A 23930-nucleotide genomic window follows, 5' to 3' on the forward strand; every position below is an offset into this window, starting at 1 on the left:
ACCAAATGCTGAATGTATATTGTTCATCCTATATGTATACCCATGTTATGCTTCTTATGCTGACCAGTGACCTATTCCCACAATCTTTTCTTTTTTAATATTTGAATCAAAGTAACAAGAATCGGAATCGGATCAAAATCGGCAAGGCCGAATCGAATCGTGAATCGGCCATGAATCGGAATCGAATCGGCCATGAATCAGAAAATTTAAAAAACCCTTGAAATTTAGTGAGTAACTTATTTCATAAACCCTTTATCGCTGATTCGATTCACCGATTCACAAAAAATCGTTTGGCTTGAATCGAATCGCTGAATCGCATGAATCGCATGAATCGCCGTGATTCTTGGAACTATAAAATTTTGAATGAGACTATTGAAATCTTCTTTTCCTTTGTCTCTAAGTTCTAAACAATTTTTTGACTATATTAATTCGTTACGCCTCATCTCTTTCTCCACATCCAAAATTGATTGCTCGTTGTCTTCTTTTCCAACGTGATATATTAACATATTGCTAGGGTTATGCCTTTTCCAATTTATATATGTATATTGACTGAACAACTTGTATTATTTCTAATGCTGGACTAAGATTGGTTTTCATCCCGGTTCATTAATTATCCTCCCATCAGTATTGTAAGACATGCTGACTATAATTTTATTCCCTTTCCCAAAACCAATTGTTCAATAGCCATTCTTAGTGCCTCATTCTTTGCCTGCATATTATTCTCCCCTAATCTCCTTAGATGATGATGCCCAAAGATTATAAAAAATTGAATAGAATCTATATATATATTTCCATTCATATGTTTGCTCAGTATCTGTTCATTAGCGATGTTTTTACTGCTCATTATAGTTTTCTCCTCTACCATTTTGTCATTGGGTTTGCAACGCTATTTTTTTTACCATATCTGCCTTGCGTTGCTTGTCTGGTGTTCCTTATTGTGCACAGGTTTTCCTTCATTCCATTCTACAGAACCTTAATGTTGTCTTATGTAATGTACCCACTATTATGGTTAGTTTCGGACAAGTTATACCTACATATAAAACATTAGAAATTAAACAATAAGAAATCTAGCTATACTATTTTACCCTCTATCTTAGCCCCAACCTTAAAGACGTCTCCATATCAAGATCGATAACCCTCTTGAGGACCCTTTGGTCCCCGGTTATTTCTCCGTCTTCTATGAAGTGCTCTCTTTAAGGTCCTTCCTGGAAGAGACATTCTCTATCCAGGGCCCTTATCACATATGCATATGTTAGTATTAACAGAATATTTGGAACTTATAACTAAATTAAGATCACTCTCTTCCTAATGGGACTCTCTTGATCTTAAGCTACTAAGATCACTCTCTTCCCAAAAGGAATCTCTTGATCTTAAAGAACTAACCATATTAAGATCATTCACTTCCCTCGAAAGGGACTCTCTTGATCTTAAATTATCAACTATTAAGGCATGTGTGTTATCCATTTCAAATTCCACCTTTACATATAAATGTGTATGCATAAATTATCCACAAATATGATTTATTAATATAAATAAATTCATAAATATAATTAAACAAATATAATCCATAAACATACCTTTCTTATGTTCCTCTTTGCTTGATCCATTTGGCTGTATCCTTAGTCGATGCTTCAATGAATTTATCCTACTATATTATCTCAACTCTATATTTACTTTCTAAAATTCTTCCTTTTATATTTGCAAGGAAAAGATAAAATATAACTTTTTGTTTCTTCTTTTTCAAGAGTCACAACCTTTCATAATAGAAATCCTTTGAAAAGTCACAACACTTCATAGTTATAATGATTTCAAAAAGTCACAACACTTCATAATCAAGATCCTTTAGAAAAGTCCAAATACTTTATAATTACAACATTTTTGAAGAGTCGTAACTATTCATAATTATGACCCTTTCGAAAGTTCACATCCATTCAATATCATTGATACCTTTTTAGAAAGTCACTTTATTATTTTCTTCATATCACATTCCTCTTCCATTTTTCCTTTTTGAACTCCTATCTTCTCCTCTTCTTTTTCTCCCTCACTAAAATAAACTCTCCTCCCTTTTATATCTTAATTTCAAGGAGTCGTGTCTGTTTATTAAATATCTCGACTTTTCATTAGATTTAATTAATTTATATTATTCTATGTTATATTATTTATTTACATACTTATTTGTGTTTATTATTTATTATTATTAAATTCTATTTAGAAAGTTAACATATTTTCTACAATATTCTCTTGTATTTAATTTTAATTCTTTATTTATTCATTGTAATTTTATTATTTTCTAATTATTTAAAATATCATACTAAATATTATTTCATTGAAAACATAGATTAAATAATTATCATTTCCTATTTTTATATTTTTATATTAGTTTTAATATAACTTTATTATAATTATTTATTTAATAACATTGTATTATCTAATTATTATTGAATTCTATCTAAAATGAGGATATGACAATCCATCCTTCTCAAATTGTTTGTCCTCAAGCAATAAGATAATTTATTTTGAGTTGAAATATATATATTTCTTTTAGTCCAAAGTCTTATGTTGTTCTTATGGACATGTTTGAATCCTTTCTAATAGTCATTAACTTTCTACATTAGTCTTTCATATAAATTATTTTTCTATATCCTCTTCGACCCTATGGGATGCCAAGTTAATGCTCTGATACCACTATAATGCCCCCACTATTATGGTTAGTTTGGCACAAGTTATACCTGCATATAAAACATTAGAAATTAAACAATAATAAATCTAACTATACTATTCTACCCTCTATCTTAGCCCCAACCTTAAAGACGTCTCCATATCAAGATCGATAACCCTCTTGAGGATCCTTTGGTCCTCGATTATTTCTCCGTCTTCTATGAAGTGCTCTCTTTAAGGTCCTTCTTGGAAGAGACATTCTCTATCCAAGGCCCTTATCACATATGCATATGTTAACATTAATGGAATATTCCGGCTTTATAACTGAATTAAGATCACTCTCTTCCTAATGGGACTCTCTTGATCTTAAGCTATTAAGATCATTCTCTTCACAAAAGGGATCTCTTGATCTTAAACAACTAACCATATTAAGATCACTCTCTTCCCTCGAAAGGGACTCTCTTGATCTTAAATCATTAACTATTAAGTCATGTGTGTTATCCATTTCGAATTCCACCTTTACATATGCATGTGTATGCATAAATTATCCACAAATATGATTCATTAATATAAATAAACAAATATAATCCATAAACATACATTTCTTACCTTCCTCTTTGCTTGGTCCATTTGGCTCTATCCTTAGTCGACCCTTCAACGAATTTTTCCTACTATATTATCTCAACTCTATATTTACTTTCTAAAATTCTTCCTTTTATTTGTATAGGGAAAAGATAAAATATAACTTTTTGTTTCTTCTTTTTCAAGAGTTACAACCTTTCATAATATAAATCCTTTGAAAAGTCACAACACTTCATACTTATGATCATTTTGAAAAGTCACAACACTTCATAATCAAGATCCTTTAGAAAAGTCCAAATACTTTATAATTACAACATTTTTGAAGAGTCACAACTGTTCATAATTATGACCCTTTCGAAGGTTCACATCCATTCAATATCATTGATACCTTTTTAGAAAATCAATTTCTTATTTTTTTCATATTACATTCCTCTTCCATTTTTCCTTTTTGAACTCCTATCTTCTCCTCTTCTTTTTTTCCCTCTCTAAAATAAACTCTCCTCCCTTTTATATCTTAATTTCTAGGAGTGGTGCCTATTTATTAAATACCTTCTGACTTTTCATTAGATTTATTCTATGTTATATTATTTATTTACATACTTATTTGTGATTATTATTAAATTCTATTTAGAAAGTTAACATACTTTCTACAATATTGTCTCTTGCATTTAATTTTATTTCTTTATTTATTCATTGTAATTTTATTATTTTCTAATTATTTTAAATATCATACTAAATATTATTTCATTGATAATATAGATTAAATAATTATCATTTCCTTTTTTTATATTTTAGTATTAGTTTTAATATAACTTTATTATAACTATTTATTTAATAACATTGTATTATTTAATTATTATTGAATTCTATCTAAAATGAGGATATGACATTTTATCTGCTCATGACTATAATTGTTGAACCCACATTGCTTCCTCAATGTTTTGTCTTGCACTATGCTACAATGATTTCCCATTATCGGTGTCTATTTCCCTTTCCTGCAAACTTCCATCAGCTTCATCATTGTTTCCTTCTTGACTCGTTAGTTTGTCAATATTATCTCTTATTCCCCCTTCATTTTTACCGGTATCTCCTTTATATGCTCCTTCCCCAATGGATGATGCAGGAGTATCCAGAGGTATAAGGGCAATCCTGTGTCACCCAAAAAAAATGTACTTAGACTTAGTTTCTGTTTCATGTGTTTTCATTTTTGGACACCCATTTGGGTCAAATAAAGGTTCCAACTCTCACAGTTCCACTATCAATGTGCTAGAAAATCCCGAAAAAACTAGGAGTATGTAATTGGGCCATCATTTTGGTAAACTAGAAAGTGTGAATTGGCCAGATGAATGTAATTGCGATTTAGAGCATTCCAGAAAAAGAATCAGGTCAAAAGGCCCCACGGTTTGAAAGTTATTGCAGTTTTTCGGATTTTGGAGACCTCCTAAGAATGCTTCAAAGTCAAGTTAGGGGCATTAAATGACCTCGAAAAGGGCCGAAAAATGGGGGATGAGCGAAGCTGTCCATAGGGCTATAGAGCGCTTTGAGAGCTTTCCGGAAATGTAAACGGTTCGTCAATTGGAGTTACGGTTCAAAAGTTATGCCTCTCGGAAGTTCAGTTACCGTTTCTGGATTCTTCTAGATTTGCACCGACTTCTAACGCAGCTTTTGGAGCCTTCTATTTGGTTGGTGGATGCCTACTAGCACCTTCTAGAATGTATTCCTAGTCCTTAACCCTCCGGGGTCTATTTAAGAAGATTCCTGGCATTGTAAAAGGCAGTTCGGAGTGGAGTTTGAGAGGAGATACTGAAAGGAGAAATTATCTCCACATTTATGCTATTGTAAGCCCTTAGGGCATGTTTTGCAATTTATTGTCTCTGTACTGAATGTACTAGCTTATTTTTTCAGTTAATACAATTTCCCTTTTCTGTTGTGTCCATTCTGTTCTTGGGTTGTGTCCCCATCAATGGATGATTTCAAGAGTCACAATATTTGGTGCTAATGATAGTTGTCTCTTTAGTGGGGGCATTGAGTTTAAACTTTATATACTATGAAATGTTAATTATAACATTATGTATTGTATATATAATATGTTGATATTATGTTATATATTTAATAGGAATGTTAATTGTATAAATAAAAATATACTTATTAATTATAATTTGGCAATAAATAATTATTATTATATTACTTCATTTATCCATTAGTATTTAACAGTGTTCTGGGACTCTATGAGTCCAAGCAGGACTCAGTGAGTCCAAGGCAGACACAGCCTTTCCGAGGCAAATGGCCTTTGGACTTGAACTCGGTCGAGTCTTGGCAGGGTCCACGTGGACCGAGCCAAGGACTCTCCTGTAATTTTTTTTTTTTTTTTTTTTTAAAGATAGAGATTTCTAGAATTTTTTTTCAGTGTTATTTAAAGACTTTTACTGTTAAAGGTTGTGTTTCACAAAGCAAATTGATAGACATACTTGAGAGCCCTGTTATTGTCTATAATGCGCACATAAGCTGTAATAAACATATTTCTCAATATCTGAGTCTTCCATTACTTATCTTAGGCGTATTCGTAGGAGGGCATAGGCTACTATGAACCTTACTCTTCTATACTCTAGCTAATATTTTGATATATGTTTTCAACTTTTGATTCCATGGATTTCATATATTGTAGACATTTGACAATGACATTATGTTTAACTTTATATTATATTATTCAGTTCTTGTCCTTCAGAAATTCACTGTTATACTTATGTGATCTATGCAAAATTGTGTATGAATGTTAAGTAACTTCTATTTATCTCAATTATTGTGTATTTGATGTTAATTGACTAAATGATGCATGAAAAAATCTTTAAACCCTTAAACATCTTTGAATTTCATGGGTTTTTTTATTTTCCAAATCCTTGCCGAGTCTTGGCCAAGTTTGGTCGCCAAGTCGGATTTTGACTTTCCAAGTCAGAGGCGAGTCCAAGTCCCATAACTAGGTATTTAAAACTATTTTAAATTATATCCATTAGTAGATTATATTAATTCTTCTATATATTGTCATTGATATTGATAAATATATTCTTTAATTGCTCATACTAATAATATATTGATTGACACATTTATTTATTTATGTTATTATTTTATTATGTTTCTCAATGATAATATAACATCATATTGTGTTATTTATATAATATTATATTATATTAATTAGTATGTAAACTAGTATAGTTAATTGAATAATAAGCTACATTATAATTGTATTTATCCATTATATTATTATTTGTTTATTGCTTACTACTAAGTTCTATTGGAGGAAAATAGAGGACATGACAAGTGTAGATCCCTTAGAGTGTTATCATAAAATCACATGAATCCACTGAAATATATCAAACAAAAAGTTCACTAACTTGTAGGGTAAACCTTGGGGTTGCCTTATATGATCACACATTGTCACATTGTTTAGCATTTGAGCTTTCCTTGCTCAAGAGATGATAGAATAAATGGTATTGTGTTATATGTTGGTGAATGCCACAAAACGCATCAACTCAATGCATATTGGGAAGTTAAATGTGAATTTTTTTTTATTTATTTTTTTTTTAATTAAATGTGAATTTTTTTTTATTTATTTTGTTTTTTAATTAAATGTGAATTTTATGTCGCTACAACATGTACAATTGAAAAACTTAATATCCCAAGATGAAATACCAAATTTCCAACTCTCACTTGTATAAGGATGCTCATATGCTAAACAATGTAAATGGATTGTGTGATCAAATAAGACAAACTCAAGGTTCCTTTTTATTGTGGACTTAACTAGGTTATAATGATGTGATATGCTAGTTATCGCAAAGGTACTTACATTGTTCATTCAATGAATAAGAACTTTTCCAACTTGTTCAAACATAAAATTGCTAAGAGAAAGGGTTTAGAAAGCTATTCTAATTGTTGAATCTAAGAAACTGGGAATGTCTTGTTAGCCCTAAGGGATCAGATTATTGGGCGGGGTGAATTAGTAACCTACCAAATTTTCAATTTTCAACCATTTAAACCTTTATCTCAAGGAACAACTTAATAGCAACACATTAAACTATCCACAAGTTTCACACAGAGATTTTGGTATTGTAGAAACCCAACTTAGGTGAAAACTGTGGTGCAAATTAGTATCGACAAATTGTACACTCTTGTGAAGTATGCCATGTGAGGAGCTTAACCATGCTAGGTGTTACAAAGACACTATTAGGTGCCACCCTATTAGGGCATTTACCTCTAACCATGTTAGGAGCTTAACCCTATTAAGAGTAGCCTAGTTAAAGGACTTTAAACACTACTTAAAGTATCACCCTGTTACAAGATTTACAACAAAGGACCTATTAAAATCCACTAAGTTAAGGGAGTTTGACTATTGTAACTATTAGGGAACAATAAAAAGAATGAATTGTACAAAAGCACTACCTCTACTTGATCAAATCCACTGAAGCCCAAACATACTTTACAACACACTTAACTTTCTCCATGTTGGATCGCAGTTTGCACTTCTTCACCTCACTTGCTCCCCCATGATCAACAACAACAAATTGTTCAGCCTTTACCCATATACATTGGACTTTCAAGTCCACCAACTTGATTGTTATCACTTGAAATCACACCCTCATCAATTTTAACATTTCAAGATAACAATGGAAACACTCCTAAGTTGTGGGTGAACTATAAAAGGAGTGAATCTCCGGATAAGGCCGGCTCCTAGCTTTCTCACACTACAAAACTACTTGATTTTCCAGAAAAAGAAGAGAGAGAAGAAAGTTTAACAAGGAAGCTAAAAATTTAAAACTGAACTTGAAAAAAAGGAAGAAGAACCTTAATCAAAGGTGAACAGGTTTAAAAGATACTTAAACCCAAATGCAAAGAAAAGGAAAAGCCACAACTAATTATGGACCCTATTTGCATAAATATTTCATTAACAGTTATGAATGATGCAAATACTATCAAGGAAAGATATTTTTCACAAGTTAGCATTCGAAACACCTCTATAACACAATTAACAACCTGCACAGAAGGCCACTTGCAAAAAGGTGAAGATAAGTGAGACAGAAACTACGAAACAAAATTCTTTAAAAAGAAAAAAAATCTGTATTTCTTGCTTTATCAATCACATGACACACTGAACTGCAATAATAAGTAGGATGAAGAACTCTGCAAATGGAATAAGACCTGTCAAATATATCAATTTCAATGAAAATGAGTTACAAAGAAAATGATGCCAAAAAAGACTAAGGATAAAAAAAAATGACAATCACTAAGTCCTTTCAAATCACTAATCAGAACTAAACTAAAAAATTGAGTTCAAAACTCACTTAATACATGTTCAACAACCCCTTGGGTCGGATGCCAGGAAAAAACCTGCAAAAGAGGGCCTAGAAACTTCCAAAATAAAGTCCCAACCCTGAAAAATATCCACTAAGTCATAACAGCCCTATGCCTCACTCCGAACTATCCATAAAACACTCCAACTGACCATGAAGACTTCTCAACTGACAAGACAAGGTCAAATTCGACCTGTAGTCTCCTATATTCCCTGCACATGTCTTCAAATGGACTCATAACTCATAACATTCCAATAAATACCAAATTACACATGTCATTTTATCCTTTTAATGCATTAAAAAAAATGACAAACATATTCAAACGGTTTATAAATACCATTAGATAGTTTGTTTTTACAAGATGATAATACATTAAAAGACATGACTTATGACAACTTCCTAAGACTAAAGTATTAACCCCCCCCCACACACAGCAAAAGTTATAAACAAGGACTTAGACAAAATAAATAAAAATCCCATCCCAAATCCTCGGATTTCAAAACTTATAAAATTCGATTTGGGGGCATATTTTAACAACGTTGAGTTTCAAAACTCATCTCATTTTGGCTTTCACAAAATCTAGAGAAGCTTCCTTGGCTAGGGTTTAAGGAAAACGTTGCAACGCATTTCCACGAAATGGAGACATGTAAGGTTCAGCTACTAAATACTCCTATTTTGTCTTGGTAGTTTTTGCATGATTTGTTATTTTGTTGCTTACATGCCAAATCTAGAGCAGGAATGGTGTTTTTCCCTTCCTCAGCATTCATCTGTTTTCTTGGGCGAGTTGCTTATGGCTCATGATTCATAGTAAGCTCATCTTGGCCATTTTTGAGGCCCATTGCTACTGTTATCTCTTTATTTGATTCTTTCATCTTCATTTGCAATGTTGACAGCTCTTTGCACTTGATATATCATTTTCATTTGCTAGAGTTTGAAAAGGTTTTACTGTCGTCATTTCCTCAGCAAGTTTGTGCACTCTGGAAATGTCATTAATGTTGGAAATTTGGTATTTGGTTGTTATCAAACTTCTAGCTAGGTAAGAATAAACCGGCCCGACTTTGGCCGCCACTAAAATATTTTTTTGTTTCCATTGTTGTATTTCACCCATATCCATGCGAGTTTTTCCCTCTGTCATTTGTTTGCTTGACGTGCATAGGTTAGGCACTATTTTGAAGAAAGGAAAACAAAACGTGACTGTTATTATTCCTCATTGGGTTTGGATATTTGTCACTCTAGATACCGCCTCTTTTTGCTTTTCCCTCTAGGCATGGCAATAACCCAGGAATCCATTTAAAGCTTGGTAGTTCACAAGGTAGACCACCATCAGAAGTATTCTCCACATCTAAGCACTCCAAAGATGTTTCTGATGCTTGTCTAGGGGCTTCAAACTGAATCTCTTCTAAAGAATCTACCAAATCATCTAAAGCCTAAAAAAAATTCATTATCATCCAAACCTTTATCCTTCATGTCTTTTCTAACTTTTCTACCTTTCTTAATGTCTAAGTACTGTGCAATAGGTTCATGGGCTTCGCTTGACTTTTCAATAAATGAGCAGGCAAGAAACTGAGCCGATGGGTGTCCCATGCGTCCAAATGCATCATCAATTTCCAATGATTGTAGAACAGCCCTAATAGATATATCATATTCTCTCATGGAAACCTCCACCTTACTACCTAAAGCCCGGAATTCTAGTAAACAACTTTCCCTACCAAGCAACACCATTTTCATATTTTGCTTTCCTTCATGACTACTAAAACATGTAACCTTCAATTTATCAAGTACTCCAATCAAGAAAATATTTTCCCTCTTAGAAGGATCAATTACTTCAATATCTTGTATAGACTGATGAGCATCATTTTCTTGACTATCGGGAATCTCCTCAGCCATGGTTATAGCAGCAGAATCCGATGCTCTGTAAATAGCTCCTTGGAGTCTCTTTTGCCAAATTTGTGTTGAATTACCATCATCACATCACAAAATCAATGTGTTAACTAACTCTACCACCTTGTTATTAAAGTGGCCCGCATCACAAATTGCAAGTACATTTTCCACATTGCCAACTAATTCTTTAGGTACATTGCAAACCTGCTTTCCTCTTAAGCTTTTCCCTTTTTGCATTGTGTGTAAAACATCCCATTTCATTAGTTGCACTTGATCTTCAAATTTCTGATTTCCTATTTGTTACTATGAATATATTCCATTTCCAAGTTGATTCTGAACAAGGATGAATCTGTAACTGTTTGGCAAAATATTGCAGCTAACTACAAGGTTTCAGACAGACGTAAATCTATCCCTTAAACACTTAGAAAATACTATCTCCTTTTTCTTTACTGAATAACTTGTTGAAGCATTTGTTTATATTAAGAATAAAAGGTTTTGTACATGAAAACATCCCTTTGATATCCTTATTGTACTTTTGATCAGCTCTGATGATCCAATCTCTTATAAGCACACCGGGCTCAATAACCCTTGTGGGAGTCTATAGTTATATCCGCGTACTTGTTAAGAAATTAGATGCTGCACAAGAAACAAACATGTTAGGAAAAATAGATTAGGATTTTATGATTTTTTGGATGTAAATGCATGTGCAGGGCAAGGGGATGAGTTTGTTAGCCATTGCTTAGATCATTTTGATCTAACTCATTTTTTATCTCTGTAGGATTTGGAGCAGAAGCATGGAAAAGCAAGACAACATAAGTGAGCGTGTGGGCAACCAACAACGAGCCAGTCATTCCAGGCAATTGTTGGCACCTATGACCCCATTTGCTTTTCTGTTATTTATTTCTACACTTGTATTTATGTATAAAAAATCAGGTTCTGACTCATTTTTCTTACTAGTTAGTTTCACAGCTTGTGTGAAACACTATGGACATTTAATAAATGAAATTACATTTTCGGAAAAACAAGTAGTACTTGTTTTATATGTTGCTTTTTTGGGAAATGCTTTTCGTCATAAAATGTAATCCATAATCCATAGGTATGAAATATCAAGTGTTTGGGAATAAATCATTTCAGCAGCATGACCTTTCTTTTTGAACTAATAGGTCAAAAGGATAACATTGATCAAGCCCCAAAATTTGAAATCAATATGTATTTCAAATCTTTCACTAAGATCCAACCTCCATAAGACAAATCTTAAGCTACAAAATGCTTTTACACGATTGCACCAACCAATTCATAGAATGTTGTGCCAAAGGACAAACATGTTTTGTGCAAACACTTGCTTCCTCTAGAACCTTCTCCATTATTGTCATCTTACAATGCGATGTCAAGTCATCACCTACAAGTGTGCAACCACATCACCTAATCATGACTACCTCATCTAGATCCATCGCAACCTTAATACCAATCACTAATTGCCAATTTATTGACTGCTACTGAAGAACTCATTTCTCTTTAGCCTATTCATCAACCCTATCTGTAATAACCCAAACCGGTTATAACTTCAACAAACACCAAATTCTTTTATAATTCAGTTGTTAGACATTTCGTCGAAGACTTTGCAATCAAGCTTTGATACCACTGTAATGAGCCTTGCTAGCTCTCAAACAATTTGTGATAAAAAATTGATTCTTTTTTTTGTTTTTGATGTTTTGCAATTTTTGATACAACAATATAGCAGCAAAATAGAAGATATTGCCATAATTATTTGAACTCAAATATTGGAGATTACAGCTGAAAATTCTAGATTTTAATACCAATTTAGATACTGAGTATTTTCACAAAATATCAACAACCCAAATTGATAAAATATCCCCTATTATCTAAATCAACAGTACCTAGAAAAATTGGAAGTTACAGTCCATGAACTTACATGTAGACATGCTTTGAAAACCCTCTAAAATGAAGACTAGCAGCAGCAAAATACATTGCTCCCAAAGTACAGATAGAAAATAATGCTTGACAACAGATATAAACGATGCCCAACCAACTCCAAAATAACCAGGACACAATTTGATATAACAATTCCAGCAAATGTCTTCATAACTTCCAAAACAATCTCCAGCAGCAAGAAATATTGAACTTCTCCTTAGCAAGAGTTAATATAATAGGAGAAAAAGGCAATTGTATACCTCAGCACAATTGCAAATGCAATCCTCAGAATGAAAACTCAGAATTGAATCTACAATGCTTCAATTGTAGATCCCAAACCCTTATACTTCAGCAAGGGCTAAAAATTTCAAAATTTCAGAAGTGTCACAAAGACAACAAGAGAAATATAATATGCAATTGGATGCCTTACTCATCAAATGGGCTCATATTTATAATCTCCAAATGGCACAAAATTTCCCAAATGAACTTCACTTAAGAAGATTCCCACACGCAACATTAAAATATAATAAAGTGTCATTATAATCTAATTTATTAATTGCTTTTGGCTCCGAAAATGACCTTTTCCACCATAATTTAATATTTTGACACATAAGGCCATTGTTTCTTGTTCCCACGATTTAAAACTTTTTGTCTTGGTTCCAATGAGCTATGATATTAAGGTGACCTACTAACAACACCAACAAAAATAGCAACCTTAGTGTATTTAGATGAATAATAATAATGATTCATCCGTCTTGCAAAAACAACTGAAGAAGCTTTAGAACGAAATCTGACAACACCAAAACGACCTTGATGGTGAAAGATGATGAATGAATCGTACGGGGTAACTTACTATGAATAGACACTCCCTCCAAGATTCTTGGAGCTCAAACTAAAAGCCCAAAATAAAAACTAAGAGCATCCTCCAACTCCTTTGACTCAATTGAGCTCATTGAAACAAATAGATTGACTTACTATAAATAGTAAGTCCCTTAAATGGAGCCAAACACACCATAGGCTGCTAGAAAGCCTATAACCACACAAGTGAGACCCTCAAATCCCACTGTCAGCTCACGAGGGTCGCCATGGTGCATTGACCTAGCCAACTGCAAGAACTTGCTGAAAATGGGGACATTACATTATCACTACATCACCAATCACCTTTCCATTTTGTAACGACTTCACCGATCATACTAATGAGTTGCGGCTGTAATTGTATTCACTTTACTGTCTTCTTTACATCATCTTGAGATCACTCCACTTCACACATCGTACCAATCAAATTACCTATCATTGTCACTAACTACTCTAGCAATTGCATTGTCAATTCACCTAATCATCTATTTCTTCACTTCAACAGTAGTGGTCATAACATGGACATTTAGAGACATTCCCAATCCTCTCTTAATGATCAATTCCTTGAGAATGTCTGATTAGGTACATTACAAAAGGATTTCCTAACATGCCTCAACACATTTTGCGATCTTGTAGCACAGGGCCTTTTTATTAAATTTGTCCCAACTACCTCTCCCATGCATTGAGTTTTCTACAAGCAATAGGCATGCACAATCAAATTACGCACATATTTTTTCTTTGGATTGGACAATGGGTATGTATAAGAAAAAATCACTTCAGTCTTGCACACACAGTAGCTACTAAATGTCAATACCTACAGTTAATTATTTGCATGAAAGTTGGCAATTCCTCGAGCAAAATCTTGTGCTTCTTTCTACCCATGGCATAGGTTTTGCCAAGATAACACTGAGTGCAGACAATTGATTGAATTATCCAAAGAAATGGTTGCAAATGCTAAATCTACAAAATGGTGGTTAATCTTTAGTGCACACTCAAAAAATCACGCTCATTGAGCTACATAAATGTTGCCACCAACTTCTTTTTTTTATCTAAGACTAGGCCTTGGCTTTTAAGAGATCCGTAAGCACTGATCAGAACTAATTGAACAGCTGACATGCACCGAAGCATATTTTCCATTTCTCTCCCTTCAGCTCACATAGACAGTTTGATAAAAAGATCTAATAATTGGTAGAGAGTGCAACAATGAAATGCTTTCACTAACCTTAATCTGCTGCCAACCAATCACATCACCATGTTGTCTATATATGAGCGCATCGAGTGCACTGCATCACACAACTGAGTGCAACTTCATTGACACTGCACAAGGAAACCCCTTGAAAATTTTCACAACTTACATAATTTAATTGTTTGCAATACATGACACAAACCAATGAGATAAAAGCACATCTCCCTTGATTAATGTCACACACACAACCAAGGAATCAAGCCAAATGGGTAACAAGCACCCACCAAGATTGCCTCAACCAATATAAGTCCTGCTGTATGATACATTTGGCACAAAATCATGAAAATTTTATAGCATACACTCATCCTTGAGAACAATCTAATGACTCAGAAGGCTTGAGACCAATATTTCCCACTGACACCCCAAGAAGCTCTATGGGCTACATGATCAACCAGACACCACATCATAGACACTATGAGAATAGCCCACCACTAGACAAAACAGACCAACAAAAAAGGCCAGCACAAATGAAGTCCCAACTCTCCTTATGGCCTCCCAAAAAATCATATATTATTTGGATCGTTGGCTGGCAAAGACCCCAACATCAAAGGGATAAAAAAAATTTAAAGATCCAACTCTCTGTGGGCCATCAGATTGATGGAATCCAATTATCAACAGAGGTTGACTTTTAACAAAAGAGCACTCTATTTGTGCCATCTCAATGCAATAAAGGACAAGGTCGTCATGAATGTGAGCTTGGAGCTCAATCATGGCTCAAGGTATTGAAACCATCAACAGAAGGGAAATGACTAACACACAAAGACACAGCAGAACCATATTGACATATCTCAGATCAGTAATCAACGGAGAGGACCACGGACAATTGTCAATCTACCATGCGACAACCAAGGCTGGAGAAGGCACAAGCATGATGCCTTAGTGCTAATGTCTGATCAGGTATTAATGTTGAGGCACTAAAATAAAATGGTGAGCAAAAATTAGGCAGATTTTGATTAGGTTGCAACATGCCAAAAGTTTTGAAATGAGAAGTTAAGATTGCACAACACTGTTTAAACTAATTTTTCCATCAGCTATCTCTTATCATGGATATAGTCTCCAATGATGAAAATTCCGATGTAGGTGAATGTAAGACAGATGCTTTGGGCTTGGTTATGGCTGATGAAGAAAAAGAATCAACAGTTACCCTAAATCATGTTCATATAACCATCTCAATCTTTTACACTCCCATTCCAAAAACTTATAAGCTTGCCTAACTCGCACAAGTCTCAAGTATTTTCCTGGTGATTGCATTCTCATACTTCAAGTCAGGCTCATGCAAAGTGACAAACTCATAATGAGTTGCAACACAAGATGGAAAATGTAGATATATACTTTTAATACTTCATATTAAATAGTATAAGGTTATACAACTGTACATGTGGTGTTATGTGCATATTAGAATATTCTCTTAGCATACAAAGATCATGGATCTCTATTTTGAAATTGATTGGGAAGTCCTCAGAGATAAAGACAATCAAAAGTATCAGAGATTGAAAAGGTTACTTTCAAAAAATGCTACTATTCTAATAAGTGACAAAAATTCTAGTAAAAAACCTGTGCAAGACCAGGTTGGCGAGCGCATTGAATCATCAGGCGTCCGATCACATCATGTGCCACAACAGTCTCAACAAGGTCTCCTCCAACAAGCTTCACCAACGGTTCGTTGTCAAGATCACCCATTTCTACTACAATATGACCCCTCAGACCCTCCTTAACTCCAATAAGGCTTAAAACAATTCTCAATGCATGTGCATCACTCTGTACAGAACATCATTAATTGGGAATTAGATGGTGCAAATCAATGTATTTATAAAACAAAATGAGACACCTGTTTGATTAAGATGAAACAGAATTTTTGTAGAAACACAATAAACCAACGTGCCTGATCAGCATTTTCATCTTCAGCAAGGACAATAATGGCGCGGGCCTTGGACACAGAGACCTATGGAAAGAAACAAAGATCATCAGAAAAAATGCAAAGATGTGAGAAAGGATATCTAACTTTTCCACATCACAACAGCAAAACCTAGAGTATCATTTAGTAACATGCTGAGCCACGATTTCAATCTCAGAATGCACAAGTAAACCTTTTTCAAGTCAGCCATTATAAGAGGACTACCACTCCTGCATATTACAGATGTCCCCATGAAATCAAATTCCATCTTAGTAATGTCCATTTCCATTTCTTCCTTATCTCGTTCTGCAAGGACAACGACTACACCACCACCCAAGCTTTTGTTTGCTATAGCAAGCTGATTCAACAATGAAGCCTGGGAATGAACAGCTCAAAGTAAGTAATTTACAGGTGATGCATGAACATCTTAAATAAACAAAATATGTATTCAAAGCATAAAAAACAAAACCAAAGTTACTGATCGGACAAAAAGCCTACCCTGAAGCAAGGGCGATTGACCTGAAACAAGTATGCCTACCCTGTGTTTCAATCTAAAAAGACCATTATAAAGTAATCTTGCCTCAACACCAAGATGAAAATAGAAGCAATATAAATCTTAACTTACAAGTTGGACTGGTTAATTAATAATTTAATTAACATTTGGCAGTCTCTTACAAGAGAGGCTGTGAGAAAGAAAAACCCAAAAATTACACGACTTATCATTTCATCACAATCGTTGGATCAAAAGTGCAATTAGTTTCCTAGAGATTAAACAGAAATTTGGGTCATAGATTCAAACAGGCACCTATAAATTTAATCATTGTTTGCACACTATATAAATGTTCAATTATGCTGCACAGATGCAGGCACAGCCACAAATTACTGCTATTTTGATGCTTTTAACCCTCCTATTGAATAAAAGAAATTCCTCTTCCTGTTGTATCTAAAGTTTCTTTATTTTTTTTAAAGTGAATACATTTACATTTTCAATCAAAGGAAAATCATAACAAGGATGTCAAAACAAAAGATCAGCTGACCAAGAATACTACAAAGTACAAAGTATGAAATCTTTCCATTTGCACCATAAATGAATTCACTTAAAAAAATGCATGACAAGCACGATTCCTAAGCTGTTCTTAAATTTTAAATATCAAAGAAAAAGGTTGTTCAAAAATTACCAGCTTGTCACTCCATCCCAGAATTAGTGTGTGGTTACTCTCAATCACCTCACTTTTTCCTTTGCGTAGCGAATCAACCTTCTCAGATATTGCATCAGAAACCAGCCCAAGCATCATAGCAAAGATTAGCATGCCACCGAGGCTTATGGACACAGATACAATCCGTGGACCCATCCCTACACTGCTTGTATGATTGCCTGAAGCTGCTACATAAGTCCAGGACCTCCACAGAGCATCCAACAAACTATCGTCACTCACTGCAAAAAGGGCTAGACCACCAACTCCAATGAGCAGTATTGTTGCAAATAGCAGAGCCAATGGCTTGGCATAGGAATAAGTTGAAAGAAAAACATCTACACCATATGCTATGCGTTTACTCAATGGAGCCTCCTCCAAACTTTGATTGTTTCTAGATGCTCTTGTCAACCATGGCAGGTCATCAATATATTTAAAGAATAAAAATGGAATTGCTAGCAAAAATATAACAACACAAAGGGCAAAATCTCGAACGCCTCTATCATAAGCACCATTGCTCTGCATGTCATCATTGGCATACATCATTTGACCATCACATGCTATTTGAAGCTTTCTGAGCTCTTCCTGATCATATAAGAAAAAATCAAATTTTCCTTGATATCATTCACATCAAGAACCATGTTTAAAAGTTCTCCATAAAATCAAACATACAAGTTATGTGATAAAGTGAAAAAAAATGACTTTATATCTTTGCACTCACCTCTAGAGTTGCCAGTTGCTCACGTAGAAACAGCACATAGAGCAGAGAAAAAAAGAACATCATGGGAAGCTAGAAGACAAAATAAGACAAGGCATTAGCACAATGCACATTAACCTGCTTGCTAAAATAAAAGAGTCTACTTTAGTTTAGTGTACCAATTCTGAAATGGCAGATGCAATCAAGATCTACAAATTGGAGTTGTTATGTATGCTTATAGTAACTATGATTAAGAACCTCGGAGCTGCAAAAAATGGCATCAAAGCACCGGATTCTGGTAACAAAAAAAATATCATTGTTATAATGGCCTGTGCAAGTTAAAAATGTTGTTTATATTTACTAATATGCTCTCCTAAGAAAAGAAAGATAATAAAGATAATGAAACAGGTTTATTCCTCTCATAACGTGACATATATTTAGGAGAATACGCTACTAGAAATGTCTCATAAGAGGTTAAGCCTGACATACAAGGGTTGTAATTAGAGATCATAATAACTTTTTCTTTTTACACTGAATGCATTCCACATTAAAAACCAAAGCTTGCATTAATTTTGAAGATATAACAATATCTGCATGCACAGGAAATATGACATGGAAGACTCACTGCTGCAACCTGCGCTTTTTCTTTCCAGCAGATTATGGTTGTATATCTTCCTTGAATGTTCATTTTCTATGCACTTCTTGTGGCTCCTCCTTTCCTTTTTCAGCTAGATCATCTCTGTAGCTTTCCAACCTTGGATACTCCCCCAGAGAGCTTTATCTCTCACAAAGACTAATAATGCCTCAGACGGCTTCTCCATTTCAGAAGCAGAGAAAATATCCCATGGTATTTCGTACCAATCTTCACCAGAACATGCCTCTGGGCCCTTGTTCACCTTTTGTTGCTATTTGTTAGTGGCACCATGCTATCATTTGTCTTCTGTACTTTTATGTTTTGGTTATAGTGTTCTCTCTTTCACTTCATATCATTAACTGCTGTGACCTCTATTCCCATTGATCTACTTTTGGTCATCTATGGACATTGTTTCAATTATTAAATCATTAGATAGCTTAGATTAGATTAATAATTAAATGAATTATTTAAATGTGAATTTATAAACAAAACAGGTTAGTTTATAGTTAGAAATAATTAGTTTTTGGAAGTTATATTCCAATTGGTACTTACTGGAAATGCAAGGCTTTAAAAAGCCAATTGTGTTGCAAACTAAATCATCCAAAAGAATTTGATCAATAATATTTTATGGTTCTGGTATCCTGTGCAACAGTAGTTTGATCTATTTTTTGTCTGAGGCTACTTTACCATTTCTCAATATGGTATAGGACCAGTAAGGATGGGGGGCACATTGGAGAGCAATGAAAGTGGATGGTTTCGGCCTAGGTCACAGGATACATTGAATTTCATGCTTCGAATTTCAGCGAAGTTTACCCTTTCTGAAGTTCATCCGAGTTTTATGAAATTTAATATAGTATTGTTATCCCATGATGGGGTTTAATATTCAGACACAACAGAGGCATAAGAGATTGTCAGCACTAGTTAAGGATAGTTAGAGGTGTTGAAGATAATAGCTTTGATACAGCTCTTATGGCTTTCTTTGTTCACGTGTTTCTTTTTTTGTTTTCATCTTGGCTCACTGCTCAATCTTCATTCTATATGAGAACTTCCATGTATCATATATTATAGTATATGGTGCCATGTCTTAGTTCATGTTTTTCTATATCATGTCTCTGTCTTATTATTCTCCACTCCAGCTGTTTTCTGTTATCCACAATGGATATAGGATTTCATGGTTCATGCCTTGTTATCATCCATGTTGGCAGTCTTTTTACTGCCCACGATGGACATATGGTTTCATGGTTCGTGGTTTGATTATTTTCCACATGGGCAGTCTCACTTTCATCCACAGTGGACATATGTTATCCCTGTCGGAAGGAAAAGAATTTTTCATCAGTTACTCTTCTTTCTGATTAATGATCCTATGTCTGTTCACCTTCGGCATTTGTTTGATTATTGTTTAGTCATTAATTAATAATGATTGATGTGTGTTTGGAAACAGTGCCAAAAGATAGTTGTTTTGCTGATACAGTTCTTATGATGGTGCTTTGATTATTTCTGTACAGTTTTCTCAGAGTATTAATCGGTGTTAAAGTTTGGAGGATGACCACTTAATATTTTATTATCTCTATTTCATTTTGATGTTATCACATTCTGTAAGTTTCAGACATTAGCATCGATAGTGTGGTGTTCTTTTATGATTCGGATAATTTAGTCTCAGTGAAAACATTTTTGTGTAATTTTTGTTACATTCCAGTATTGAGATTGTTATGTCTGACCTTATATGATCGTAAAAACATGATCTTTTTCAGGTGCAAATACTTTGTAAGCTATTGAAGATTTCCATAAAAAGGGGATTTTTTGGTGGGCTGGATTGTTCCCCTCGATGAGGAGGGCTTTTCCTAGGATTTTTGCTTTGTGTTGAGCTATTGCTTTGAGTTCATATTGCCCCTTTTGTTTCTACTTGTTCCTGTATACAATTCAACATTGTATTAGAGCAGGTTTTAAGCTTTTCAAGTTTGAACCAGAAACAATTTCATCTTGTTCATTCTTCTTGATTGTTCTTTCCTTCAGTATCAAGTGTGTGAAGATAGTGAAGGGCTTGAAAGTTGAGGACAGGTTAGAGGGATCTTCAAACTATGCTTCTAGGAAACCAGGAGTTTTGATTGTTCTTGAGGAAAATGATCTTTTAGAATACATCAAGTCTGATGTTGCAGAGCCATCTGATAGTGCTGGTAAAGCTTAGTGAAAGAAGAATAAAATTATGGCCGAAAAGATCATGATTGACTCTGCCAAAGATCATTTGATTCCAGTGCTTTCAAAGTATAAATCTGCTAGAGAAAAGTTCAACATGCTGAAAGATCTATATGAACTTAAGAACACAAGTAGAGCTCTTGCTCTAAGGCGTCAATTGCCCCACATTAAGATGTCAGGAGGAGAAATTGTGGTCTCTTATCTCATGAAAATTTCAGAACTCAAAGGTCAACTTGTTGCTATTGGTGAAACTTTTAGTGACAAAGATCTTGTTATGTTGGCAATGAATTGTCATCCTCACTCTTGGGAGTCATTCATTCAAGGCATTAGTGGAAGAGGTGAACTTCCAAAGTTTGATTGATTAAGGGCTGATGCATTCAAGAATGTAGGTTGGAAGCAAGAGGTAGCAGTCGAAGAAGTCTTCATGAAGTTGATCACATTCTTCCAGCTCATACTTTCAAAGGCAAAGGCAAGAAAGAAAGATTCAAAAGATTCAGAAATAATAGTTTTGAATCAGCTACTGAATCAAAGAAAAAGAAAAGGGCCCTCTCTCAAATTCAGTGCTTCAGATGTGATAAATTTGGTCATTTTGCAAGAGATTACAATGTGAGACCAAAACCTTCTCATGGAGTTGTTGCTACAGATATGGAGAATTCTTCTCCCCTAAAGGAGTCTTGATCTATGCTGTTAGCCGACTGGATGGTTCCGGCGGTGTTTTCTATTTTGTAGCCGACGGGTAAATAGTTTGTAGCGGATGTAATATTGTGGCCAACGGACTCCTTCGAGAAGGTTTGGCGGTAGTATTTATATCCCGTCTGGGATCATTTTAATGGATCTTGTGATATGATATGCTCTGTATGTAATGTCTGGCGTATGCGAAGAAGAATATAATTCTACTATTCTGTTCCATTGTTTGTATGCGTTGATTTCTTTACCAGTACAGTAAACATTTGGCGTCGTTGCCTTATGAATCTAGAAGGCGGGAGGAATGAAGATTAATGCCAAATCAGCTTAACAAGGATCGGAATAAGGCGAAAGGAAAAGATGGAATCCGTACTGCACAAGAACATTTAATTCTGGCACAGCAGGCAAACCGCCGAAGGAGGTTCCAGAAGCTTGCCGACGGAAACAGGAGTGCGGAGGACTTGTTGGAGGAGACTCGGCAACGGGTGGAATTGGTGGAAGAAGCACGGGAGGAGTTCTTGAATTTGTGTTCGCCGAGGGAAGAAAATTCAGACGAAAGAGCATCAACTCGCACGGCTCATAGTGCCGAGGGAGCAGGAGCGTGGAGTGACCTCTTCGTCCGAGATAGACTTCCGCAGGAAATAACTTCAGAAGATCCCTCTTCTTCACCAAAGTTCACAGTTATCGACACCTCCGGTGTGGGAGAGCAATCCGCTGGTGTGGGAGTGCAAACCGCCGGTGTGGGAGTGCAGACCACCTGTGTGGGAGTACAGACCGCCGGTGCGAGAGCGCAGACCTCCAGTGTGACAGTACAGACCTCCAGTGTTGTGATGGCGGGACCCAAAGAAAAGCTGCCGAAGTTTGAGGGCGATGGTACAGCCGACCCCATCCGACATTGTAAGACGTGAGACGATCTGGCGGGCAAACGGAATCACAGATGCCAACGAATGGGTCAGGCAATTTTTGGCAACCCTTCAGGGTGTGGCGATTGATTGGTTTTCGGATATAGATCCGCAAAAGCTAGATACCCGGGATAAGATTAAAAAGGAGTTCCTGGCGGAATTTAAACTCTTGCGGGATGATAATGAAATCGTAGCGGAAATTTTCAATACCAAACATGGGAAGCACGAAATGGTCCGTGTCTATGCCAGGAGATTAAAAGACTTAATAAACAAAATGGAAAGCAAGCCGGCGGACGGATTGCAGAAAAGATGGTTCGTGGACGGCCTACGATTGGAATTGCGGAGGAAAATGAAAATTGTGCGACCATCGTCATGTGGACGCGTATAACAGAGCACTAGATCTGGAAAGTGAACAGAAGACAAAGAAGAAGAAAACTAGCTCATCTAATTCTGATGACGACGAACCTGCCAGAGATGATAGCAGCGACGACGAAGGCAGCAGCAAGAAAGTTCGGGCCCTACAGAAGGATATGGTTCGCATGATGAAGGAGTTTAAAAATATGTAGAAGGAGCCAAAAGGAAGTGAACTGTGGTGCACAGAATGTAAGACCAACGGCCATACTAAAGGATCCTGTCCAAAAAACCAATTTTGTGACATTTGTCAGATCATGGGCCATTCGACAAAAGGCTGCCCCTTTAACATTAAGACAAGAGGATCTCCGCAGGTGCTTCTCACACAGGAGGCTTCCTCGTCGGGTAGTAGCAGAAACACGAATACCGCCGGTGCTACATCTGGAGGATACAGGAATAATCGGCGTGGACAGAACAATACCAACAACAATAACAATACCAATACAAGCAGAAGCCGGATCCAGTATGATACAAATGGACGGCCGATTATTCAATGCCGTGCATGTAACTTGTGGGGGCATTTTGCGCAGGAATGTCCAACAGCGAATACACTTCAACTATTGTGCCGATGGTGCGGACCCGGCGATCACGACAACTCAAAGTGTCCAAAATCTGGAGTGAACTTGATCACTGTCGGGGCGGATGAGAAAGAAGTTCTGGCAATTACACGATAACAAGCAAAACAATACCCAGACCCCGCCGAAGAAAAGAGGAAATTTGCGGAATTACAGGCGGAGGTGAGAAAAGTATCCCAAGCAGTAACACCTCCGGACACCGCCGGCACTTCAGCAAGGAATTCTGTAGAACAAAACATAGTACGATAAAT

General features: G+C 35.3%; 1 protein-coding gene across 4 annotated transcripts in view; it reads right to left on the reverse strand.

The window, feature by feature from the left end:
* LOC149556057 (ion channel CASTOR-like) overlaps nucleotides 1–23930 on the reverse strand; it is a 211934-nt gene that overhangs the window by 132394 nt on the left and 55610 nt on the right. For all 4 annotated transcript variants that reach the window (XM_089830189.1, XM_089830188.1, XM_089830186.1 and 1 more), the window contains exons 2-6: nucleotides 18305–18373; nucleotides 17569–18168; nucleotides 16584–16766; nucleotides 16379–16438; nucleotides 16051–16254 (exon numbers count right to left, since the gene is read on the reverse strand). In XM_089830189.1, the coding sequence (XP_089686315.1) occupies nucleotides 16051–16254; nucleotides 16379–16438; nucleotides 16584–16766; nucleotides 17569–18168; nucleotides 18305–18373 (1116 nt within the window). The remainder of the gene's footprint in view (nucleotides 1–16050; nucleotides 16255–16378; nucleotides 16439–16583; nucleotides 16767–17568; nucleotides 18169–18304; nucleotides 18374–23930) is intronic.

Source organism: Cupressus sempervirens, chromosome 5 (genome assembly GCF_028749045.1).
Source record: "Cupressus sempervirens isolate cs-2001-9-10 chromosome 5, ASM2874904v1, whole genome shotgun sequence".
NCBI lineage: Eukaryota > Viridiplantae > Streptophyta > Pinopsida > Cupressales > Cupressaceae > Cupressus > Cupressus sempervirens.